Source organism: Myotis davidii, unplaced genomic scaffold (genome assembly GCF_000327345.1).
Source record: "Myotis davidii unplaced genomic scaffold, ASM32734v1 scaffold32, whole genome shotgun sequence".
NCBI lineage: Eukaryota > Metazoa > Chordata > Mammalia > Chiroptera > Vespertilionidae > Myotis > Myotis davidii.
The window spans coordinates 1,789,776-1,800,242 of NW_006286587.1; the positions used below are offsets into that span (position 1 = coordinate 1,789,776).

Genomic DNA, 10,467 nt, shown 5'->3' on the forward strand with positions numbered 1-10,467 from the left:
AGAGGAAGGGAGAGGGATAGATAGAAACATCGATGAGAGAAAGACATCATCAATCAGCTGCCTCCTAAACGCCCCCTATGGGGATGGAGCCTGCAACCCAGGCATGTGCCCTGATCAGTCACTTCTTGGTTCATAGGTCGATGCTCAATCACTGAGCCACACTGGTTGGGTGGCTTTTTTTTTAACGAGTTGTGCCCCTGTGGCTACTTTTGTTTGTTTGTTTGTTTTTAATCGATTTTAGAGAAAGAAAGGGAGGGAGAGAGAGAGAGGGAGGGGGGAAGGAAAGAGAAAAAGAGAAACATTGCCACATCCATTGGTTGCCTCCCGCACTTGCCCTGACCAGGAATCAAACATGCCACCTTTAGGTGTGTGGGATGACACTCCAACCAGCTGAGCCACACTGGACAGGGAGCACGTGGCTTTTGATCTCGGGGGCATAAGCTGGCTGAGGGGTAAAAAGTCAGGAATGGCACCTGAGACTGCCCCACTTATCTGGACACCACCTCATCTGGGTCCCCCAAGACTTCAGCATAGTGGTCCAGGCCAGCTGCTCCCTGCGGTTTCCTCCACGCACCTCACACAGGCCGGCCCCACAGTGGCCTGGGACTTGGACTGGACTCACTGCCCGAGGAATAGACAGAGGCCGGAATACTGTATTCTGGATGCCAGGCGGCCCCCAGTGACCAGAGCCCTTTGCCAGCTCTCTGCTGTAATCAGCTGGCAGACACGAGTCCTGGCTGAGAGTGATAGGGACTGGGGATCAGGAACTGAGCCAACATCACCCCAGCCTTATGGCTGAGGCCCCACACTCTGGTCCTGCCCCTCCATCCACAAATAAGTTTGTGTGTTGTACTTGTGGTCAAAATGCCCACATGCCATGCCCACCCCTCTAGGCTCCCTTCAGTGGCCCCCTGTCCAGGCCTAGAGGCAGAAGGGCCCAGAGTGCATGTCCTTGGAGGGCCCTGGCGCCCTGTCCTTCATTTTTTCAGTTGTCAAGGACTGTGTTTGGGTTGGCTCCAGGCCTTCCTTGTGCATGGCCCTCGCTGAGTACCATAACAGGCTGGATCCCCATCAGGGACATCACTATCATAGTCTGACCCTGGGTGCAAAAGGGGCACCTGAAGGCTAAGGGGTTGTTGGGACAGGAAGGCTCCCCGAAGTTTTGGTCTGAGCACATGTTGAAGGATAAAAAGGAAAGAGCCTTCCAGGCTAAGGGAACAGCCGGGGGCGGGGGGGGGTTGCTTTTGAGAAATAGAACACTGGGACACATCTGAGGAGGCTCCAGCAGTTCACATGCCAAGAGGTAAGGAAAAGGAGTGTGTATTTGTGCGGGGGAGAGCACCCTAGGCAGGCACTGAGACCCAGGACACCTTGTGAGGCCCCAAACACCTCTCGGCCAAGCCCCCATTGGGGCTTTTATCCCATGCAGGGCTCTGGAAGCTGGCACTGCGTTGTGTTCCTTTCAAGTTTAAGGTATAAGCCTCTTCACTATGCCTCTGATGACAAGGAGGGAGCTTGTTAGAGGTGGGAGTGTGAAAGGAAGACTGGTCAGCCTGCTAAATCCTATGGGCTTCACTGGGAAGTGACTGACCTGCCAGGGACACACAGCTGGCGACACGGCTGGGACCAGCATTTGAATCATTCTGCTCCAAACGGAGCCCTAGTTTTAACCCACTGCAGGAACCACAACCCAGAATCATCTCCCAAACCACACAAATATGCGTTATTTCCCCCAAGTCATAATTTCCAGGAATCTGCATTTAAAAAAAATTTTGTTTTTATTGATTTCAGAGAGGAAGGGAGAGGGAGAGAGATAGAAACATCAATGATAAGAGAATCATTGACTGGCTGCCTCCTGCATGCCCCACACTGGAGATCCAGCTGCAACCCGCCCCAACTGGGAATCGAACCATGACCTCCTGGTTCATAGGTCCACGCTCAACCACTGATCTGCATTTTATCTGACGCCCCAGTGATTCCCACGCATATTGGTCTGTTTGAGAACTCGGGCTCCACGTTCAGGTCCCACCATCCTCACAGGGCTGGCAGAGACCATGGGGGCGTGAACCCCGCCCTCTAGCGATGACTCGCCCCCCCGCCCCCCGCCTCTTCCTGAAGGTCCACGGGACGGGTCGCTGCGCCCCCTCGCGGCCACCGGAGCCAGTGGACGAATCCTGCATACCCCGTCCAGGAGTGACGGGCGTGGGCAACGCCGGGAGCGCGGAGCTCGGAGTCTTACGTGGGAGGAGGAAGGTCGCCCGCGCCGGATGTCCAGAAGTGGGAGCGCCTGGAACGCCCCCGCCTGGCGTACGGAGCACCGCACCCTGCGCCCGTCACCCTCGTGCACGCGCCCACGGTTTGGGTGCGCAGGCGCCTAGAGGCCGTGCAGCCGCCATTGCTCCCCCGCCAGCGAAGCGGCCTGCTAGAAGCCTGCGGGAGCAGAAAGAAGGGTAAGTGCGACGCCTCGAGGACAGCGGCAGGGGCTGAAAGGGTAGCATACTCACGAGAGGGTACCCCCGCTTAGCTCTCGCCGGCGAGAGCAAGGAACTACAACCCCCAAAATGCACTGGGCTGCAGGGTTGCGCGAGGCAGTGACGTCAAGGGTCGGTGCTGCTGCCTTTTCTCCCTGGGGGAAACGCCGTGGCGAGGGCTGATGACGTGTTCTTCTTCTGGTTAGAAGGTCAATGGAGGTCAGCGGGCTCCGGTTCTGAGAGCGCCTTCGCGAACTTTCTTCCTGTCTGATCAGATTAAGTCGAAGATGTTGCCTAGCCAGTGTGGCGCAGTGGTTGAGCTCTGACCCGTGAACCAGGGGGTCACGTGTTGGATTTCGGTTCAGGGCACATGCCTGGGGTGTGGGCTCCATCCCCGGTAGGGGCGTGCAGGAGGAGCCCATGGATGTTTCTCTCTCTTAAAACAAAACAAATAAAAAGTAAACATCTAAAAAATAAGAATAAGAAAACTAAAAAAATCGATGGTCTATTTATACTTAACTACAAATATCTGTATACTCTGTACCTCCTGCCTTTGAACCCTGGCTGGCTATGGAGCCTCTCAGACACCATCATGATCATCATCATCACCATCATCATTATTATTTAGTCTTTATTTTGAAATCTCATATTTTAAGGAAAGATCTCCCGTGCCCTGGCCGGTGTGACTCTAAAGGGGTTAAAGCACCTACCAGCCCCTGGTGTGGACCCGCCCATGGGAGGGTCGAAGGTTCCATTGGGGCCAAGGGCAGCACCTGGGTGGCAGGATCTGTGCCCCCCTCCCCATGACCCATGGAAGGCAACCAACTGATGTTTCTCTCTCACATCAAAGTTTTATCTCTCTCCCCTCTGTCTCCCTCCCCCTCCCTTCCTTCTTTTTCACTTTTTCTGAAAAGCAATGGGGAAAATATCCCTCGGGGGAGGATTAAAAAAAATAAAAAATAAAGAATTCCTGTATCCCTCATGATAATTAAGCTAGTTATAGATGTGATGCCCCTTTGCCTCTATGTTTAGAGGTATATCAATGTGTATTTTCCTTTTTAACATGTTTTTATTGATTTCAGAGAGGAAGGGAGAGTTAGAACCATCAGTGATGAGAGAGAATCATTGATTGGCAGTCTCCTGCACACCCCCCTACTGGAGATCTGGCCTGCAACCCTAGACATGTGCCCTGACCGGGAATCCAACCATGACCTCCTGGTTCACTGGTCCATGCTCAACCACTGAGGCATACCGGCCCAGTATAAGTGTGTATTCTCTACAAAGAAGGACATTACCTAATGTTCAAAATCAGGAGATATTGATCAAGACTGTTATCTAACGTGTAGTCTATATTTAAATGCTTCCAGTTGTCCTAATAATGCCCTTTTTCAAAACTACCTTTTTCTTGGCTCAGGATCCCATCCAGGAACGTACTTTGCCTTCAGCTGTTTTGGTCTCTTTAGTCTTTCAGTCTGGAGCAGCTCTCCAGCTTCCCTTGACTCTCATGACTTGGACACTTTTGCAGATTCCTGGCCAGTTGTTTTGTAGAACTGAATTTAAGATTGTCATATTTCTTCACCCCCAGGCTGTTATGGGCAGAGGTGGTGCTGGCCAGACTTATTCAGAGGCCGGGGGTGTGTCTTGGGTGGGTGAGGAGGACCAGTGACCAGCCACACCAGCCTCCATACAGACTTCCAGACCTTGCTGGGCCAGACCCTTTCTGTGGTTGCCTCCCCTGTTGGGGGTTTCACACTCATCTCACTGAGGTATTTGGCTTCCCTGTAGCACCCACCCTGGAGCCATGGTCCACGCTTTCCTCATCCACACCTTGAGGGCCCCACAGGCAGAGGAGGGCCTTTGCCGAGTCCTCTACTCCTGCGTCTTCGGTGCCGAGAATTCACCTGATGACCCACGACCACACGGTGCTGAGAGGGACAGGCTCCTCCGCAAGGAGCAGATTTTGGCTGTGGCCAGGTAACCACACAACCTAGTATAGCTCTGTTATTGGTGGAAGTGGGGGATCCCTTTCTTCACTGGGTGCTGGGGGATGGGTCCTTAGGATCTCTTGACAAAAATAATTTTCTGAGGCTCTCCCAGGAGGATGAGTAATTTTCATTTACGTGGAATTACATCCCTGCATTCCCAAGATCCCATTTTCCTTCATCCAGTCCGGGCAGAGAGCCGGCTGGGGATTCAGCAGAGCTAGAAGCAAGGGCAGTGTCCAGAGTTTCCATTCCATGGTGGGGCTGGGTCCCGCACAGCATTAGGCTAGTTACAGTCCATTAGTCCATTGTGTGGGCGGTCTACGTGACTGTGAACCACGTGGGCAAATGCAGGGGAGCCAAGGAGCAAGTCCCCTGCAACAAGAGTCCCGAGCGAACCGAGAGACAGAGAGGGAACTCCTTTGTGTAGGAGCTAAGTATCTTTTTTAAAAAAATATTTTTATTGCCCCAGCCACTGTGGCTCAGTGGATAGAGCGTCGGCCTGCAGACTGAAGGGACCCAGGTTCGAATCCGGTCAAGGGAATGTACCTTGGTTGTGGGCACATCCCCAGTAGGGCTAGTTGTAGTCCATTAGTCCATTGCGTGTGAGGTCCGCGTGGCTGTAGGCCATGTGGGCTGATGCAGGGGAGCCAAGAAAGGACATCCCCTGCAACAAAAGTCCCAAGAGAGCAAGAGAGCAAACTCCTTTATTTAGGAGCTAAGTATCTTAAATCTTCCTGTGCTTGCAGTGGCCACACCTACTCTGACCAATGAATTGTTCCCAGCTGTAGCTGACAGACTAGACTTTATGTCACCTGTACTTTACTGGGCATGCTCCATTCCTCCCCTGTACAGACTCTTCCCCCAGAGATCTGCGGGGAATAGACCGGTGGCTTTGCAGCTTCCTGGCAAAGCTGCACAAATGGCACGCTCTTACCATTTGGCCATCCCCCTGCTCCTTTCCTGCTAATTAATAACTGGATTAGTTACAATGGTATCAGCTCCACAACTTCATTGAATACATGCCTAATTGTGATAGGATTTCTGGGGAGCACAAGAAACAGGGGGACTAAGAATCAGAGAGGAAGTTTTAGAGTCGCATTTTCCAAAGAGTCTTTTATAGTTGTTCACAAGTGTTATGTGAAAAAGGGCTAAAGGAAGTATTAACGCCTTTATTATTGTTATAGCTAAGATTGATTGAGCCTGAAATATGTGCTAAGCATTTATGTTCTGAGCATTTCATGTGTATGAACTTATTATCCCCACCTTACGGATGAGTCAGCTGAAGTAGAGAGAGTTTAAGGAATGTAACCTACACAAGATTATGCAGCTAGAAGGCCATAGAGGTGGGATTTGACTGTAGGCAGCAAACACCAGTATAGGTTAGACATGCTTTGCAGTGCAAGAATTCTCAGGGCCTTCAGTGTGCCTGTAGGCCTTTAGTGTGCCTAAGTAGGAGAGAGAGTACGGTGCAAAGGAAGCCCTCCTGCTCAGAGCCTTCCGAAAGCCTGGGATCTAGAGTACAATTTGGGAAACACTGTTCCAGTTGGAGTGCCTGGGCTTGGACCTTCCCATCCCAGACCGAGTCAGTGGGTGCCAAAACCTGGTCTCTGTGCGTTCTGGGAGGAGGGTTAACACTCCGAGACAACCTGGTGTCAGACCTCCGCCATCCTCTTGTTCCTCTGGACCTCTGCCCCCTTGTGTGGCACAGAAAACCAAACATTGCTTTAAGACCAGCCCGTGCATGGCCCAAATGGGAGGGCAGTTCAGGAGAAATGAGAGAGTGCCTTCAATAGCCTGGATGGCCAAGAGAAGGATCTTTCTTTTTCATCAGGAGAGGGTTACAGGAGGGAAAGTGGGTGGAGAGTTTGGACAGCCCGTGTTAGACGTGGCTTCTCATTGGTTGCTTTTCTTTATGTTGAGGAAGCAGATGGGTCAGGATTTCTTCCCCTGGTGCCCTTTTTCAGCCCAAGGAATTCTGTTCAAAATCTGCCTTCTCTTGGCCACACTGAGTGAAGTGGTTCAGGGCCTGGAGGCTGGAGTCTAGATTTCTGTTCCAGCTCACACTTCCTTCTGTGTGGCCCTGGGCAGGTCACTTAGTCTCTCTGGGGCTCAGTTTCTACATCTGAGATAGGGGGACAATGGCAGCTCCCAGCTGCACGGATGGTCAGGAGGATGACAGAAGTTGGTGACCCACCCACTCTCCCCAGGCAGGTGGAGTCCATGTGCCGGCTGCAGCAGCAGGCGTCCGGCAGGCCTCCCACGGATCTGCAGCCCCAGCCCTCAGATGAGCCGATGCCCCTGCACGAGGCCCCACGAGGGGCCTTCCGCCTGGCGGCAGGGGACCCTTTCCGGGAGCCTCGGACAGTGGTGTGGCTGGGAGTGCTCTCCTTAGGCTTCGCCCTGGTGCTGGATGCCCACGAGAACCTGCTGCTGGCAGAGAACACACTCCGGCTGCTGGCACGCCTCCTCCTCGACCACCTCCGGCTGCTGGCCCCTGGCACCAATCTCCTGCTGCGGGCTGACCGAATCGAGGGCATCCTCACCCGCTTCCTGCCCCATGGTCAGCTGCTCTTCCTCAATGACCAGTTTGTCCAGAGTCTGGAGAAGGAATTCAGTGCTGCCTGGCCCCGCTGACCCCTCACTGCATGGGACTTTGCGAGAGGGCACTGAGGAAGGACAAGGATGTTCAGACACACAACCTGGTAAAACTTGGCATCTACCTCCTACCCAGCCTGCTCCCAGCTCTGGTGTGCTGCCACACCCAGGACTAGTGGATGGGACAAGCTGGCAGAAAAGGGGGCAGGGCAGAAGGTAGAGGTGAAGAATCTCAACCGTCTGTGCCTGGAGGTGCCTCATGACTTATTCAGACTGCTACCAAGGGCAGCCCCTCTTGTTCTTGACTCCACTTTCTCCCATTCCCACCCACCAGTCCTCTACAGTGCACCAGCTCCGAGTGCTAGGGTGGTGCTGGGGTGGTGAGGATCAGCTGCCTGGAGCTCGGCCCATGTTCTTTCCCCAAACCCACAGTCATCACCATACGAAAGGAGTCTGAGACTCAGCTCCACCAGAGTTCACCAATATGTCAGTCATTCAGGGGGATTCTGTAGGTCCTTGTGGGCTCAGTCCGTGCTTGCCAAGCAGCCTCAAGATAATCATGCGCTTCCCTCATCCGCAGGGAGAGAAGGTGCCGTCGGGCGGGTGTAAGAAATCTGGCCTGGATGATGTAATCTTTCTCATTTTGAATTAAAAGCACCGACTACATGATTTTGTCACTGACCCCTGTAGGACAGGGGCCCAAGATCGTGGTGGTTCTGCTCAGTGTTGCTCGCGCCAATAAAATGAAACTGTTCTGTAAAATAGATCAGAGAGTTTATTCTTTGGCCAAGGAATTGAGAAGGACGAGTTGTGCTCAACAGATCCCTTCTCCCCAGTTCTGGAGAGTTAGAAAAGTCTTTTTTTATTTTATTTTATTATTTTTATTTTTACCATCACCATTAATCTCCTCTATGCCCTCTTCCACCTCTGTACCCTCCCTCCCCTAGGAAAGTCTTAAAGGCTTTCGTGGGGGAGTAGTTAGGCAGGCTCAGGGACAGCGATTCCCAAGGAGGGGTGGAGGGTTCTGGGCTTGCCAAGGGAGCATGCACAGTTCCCAAACATGCTTGGAACAGGCCTAGCCATACATTGCACATGTCATTTTAATGTTAAGTATCCATCCCTGGGCATGAAGGAAAGTTTGTCAAAAGTTACGTGGGAAGGGGTTTCAGGTGCCATCTTGGATTTTTCCAGTGCTTACCAGTGTTTCTCATAGGAAGGGAGAGAAATAGAGAGTTAGAAACATCGATGAGAGAGAAACATGGATCAGCCGCCTCCTGCACATCTCCTAGTGGGGATGTGCCCACAACCCAGGTACATACCCTTGACCGGAATCAAACATGGGACCCTTCAGTCCACAGGCCGACACTCTATTCACTGAGCCAAACCGATTTCGGCACCAGTGTTTTTTTTTAATCTTCACCCACGGATATGCTTTTATTGATTGATTGAGAGAGAGGGAGAAGAGAAACATCAATGTGGTGTACGGGACGACGCTCAAACCAACTGAGCCATCTGGCCACGGCACAAACCGGTTTCTTCGTTGTGGTCCTTGGGTTCCTCATCTGGTTCTAGGCTGCAGGCTTAGCTGTCTTCTCTTGATGAGTTCAGTCTCCTTGTGTGAGAGGATATGTCGGGGAGAATACAAGAAAGTTAATGGAACTTTAAAGATTAATAATGTGGCACAACCCAGTGACAATTTCACCCTCCATTTCGGTGAATTGAATTAATGCATATCCGTTCCTCTGAGTAAATGCCTTTCTGTGTGGCCCTGAGCTGGGTGTCTGAGCCTTCATGGTTAAGGATGCCCCCAAGAGGCCTCTTGGGAGGTCTCTACCTCTTGTCTGCTGCAACACCTCTGTCTCCTTATGTGCCTCCTTTGAGGGTAGCTATTGATTGAGGATTAAAAAAAGAACAACCCCCCCAAAAACAAACAAACAAACAAAAAACCCATTGTTCTGGCCTCTAGATTTACCAGACAGCCCAAAGAGTCACTGGCCTGAACCAGGCAGGTTAAGCACCACACTCATCTAAGGAAACAGAACAGCCCCATGTATGAAGACCCTCCTCTTCCAGCCTGTAGAGGCTCTTCTACGGGTGAGTCCCCCACGTGGACACCCTGAAAAGGAGCTGGCCAGAAGATGTACACACCACTTCCTCAGTGCTTTTTATTGCCTCATTTTTAATGCAGAGTTCACCAGACATCTGGGAAAAGCGAAACTAAATTAAAAAACAATAAAAATGGTTTCAGAGGAAAACCATGCAGGGGACATGAGAGAATTATTTCTAAAAAGGGGTGGTAAAAAAATAAATAAAATAAAAGTTAAAAAGGGTGTGTGTGGGGGGCTCTCTAATTATTATTCTCAGTAATTAGATTCAGGAAGATATCACTCTCATAAAGCAAAGAGAGGAACAACAGAGAATAAGAACGAATTCTCAGAAAATAACAGTGTTATTGCTTACATTAAAAATTAGCCCAGCCGGAGTGGCTCAGTGTTTGAGTGTCGACCTATGAACCAGAAGGTCACGGTTTGATTCCCGGTCAGGGCACATATCCGGGTGGCGGACTCGATCCCCAGTAGGGCGTGCAGGAGTCAGCCAATTAATTGTTCCTCCCTCGTTGATGCTTCTATCTTTCTATCCCTCTCCCTTCCTCTCTCTCTAAAAATCCATAAAACATATATATTTCTTAAAAAGCCAACTGATACAGCTGGCTCCCTCTCCAGTTTCAGCCGCCAGACTCAGTATTCCTGTATCAACCAGATGTTGAGACAGAGCTCTGTGGATCCGGGGGTGGCAGCAGTGTCCCCCTCACTTCTGACCACGGTTTTATGGTGATGTGCTCTTGAAAGCAGTTACTGCGATAGCAGCCTCCTGACTCTGGCTGCTCCAGCCCCCTCACAATTTTGCAACCAACTAACTTCCTATATTAAATTCCTTCCTGTGAAAAAAACTGACTATGTCAAGTGTTGGTGAAGAAGAGGCGTGGACTATAGCATCTTGAACCATCAATAAATATACTGCTGGTGGGAGTGTGAAGTGGTACAAACACTTCGCAGAAGTGTTTGAAAGCTTCTAATAAAGCTGAACATGCCCTACCCTATTGTCCAGCACTTTTTAAATAAGTGTGTAACTCCACAAAAAGACATATGTAAATGTTCATACAGTTTTATTCCTAATAGTCAATAGTCTGAACCTGGAAAAGCCCAAATAGTTCATTAAAACATAGAATGCCTGACTGGTTTGGCTCAGTGGATGGAGAGTCAACCTGCAGACTAAAGGGTCCCGGGTTCAATTCCGGTCAAGGGCATGTACCTTGTTTGCAGGCACATCCCCAGTAGGGGGTGTGCAGGAGGCAGCTGATAGATGTTTCTCTCTCATCGATGTTTCTAACTCTCTATCCCTCTCCCTTCCTCTCT

The 10,467-nt window shown here is 51.1% G+C and overlaps 1 protein-coding gene and 1 long non-coding RNA gene across 2 annotated transcripts in view; one reads left to right on the forward strand and one right to left on the reverse strand.

Annotated features, from left to right (window-relative positions):
• The first annotated feature begins 1,885 nt into the window (after nucleotides 1–1,885).
• Nucleotides 1,886–7,813, forward strand: AP5S1 (adaptor related protein complex 5 sigma 1 subunit). The gene is made up of 3 exons (XM_006758052.2): nucleotides 1,886–2,450; nucleotides 4,257–4,445; nucleotides 6,664–7,813. Exons 1-3 carry the CDS (start codon nucleotides 2,083–2,085, stop codon nucleotides 7,088–7,090), a joined length of 984 nt encoding a protein of 327 aa, XP_006758115.2. The 5' UTR covers nucleotides 1,886–2,082; the 3' UTR covers nucleotides 7,091–7,813.
• Nucleotides 7,814–8,891: 1,078 nt separating this feature from the next.
• LOC107182175 overlaps nucleotides 8,892–10,467 on the reverse strand; it is an 8,979-nt gene continuing 7,403 nt past the window's right edge. Inside the window, exon 2 of the long non-coding RNA XR_001512897.1 lies at nucleotides 8,892–9,268. This is a non-coding gene — a long non-coding RNA (uncharacterized LOC107182175). The remainder of the gene's footprint in view (nucleotides 9,269–10,467) is intronic.

Bases quoted from the DNA above. Each gene is read 5' to 3' on its own strand.
- AP5S1 (XM_006758052.2), top strand. From the start codon at position 2,083: ATGACTCGCCCCCCCGCCCCCCGCCTCTTCCTGAAGGTCCACGGGACG. The intron at 2,451-4,256 runs GTAAGTGCGACG...GCTTCCCTGTAG, and splicing joins CTGCGGGAGCAGAAAGAAGG to CACCCACCCTGGAGCCATGG. The intron at 4,446-6,663 runs GTAACCACACAA...CACTCTCCCCAG, and splicing joins CAGATTTTGGCTGTGGCCAG to GCAGGTGGAGTCCATGTGCC.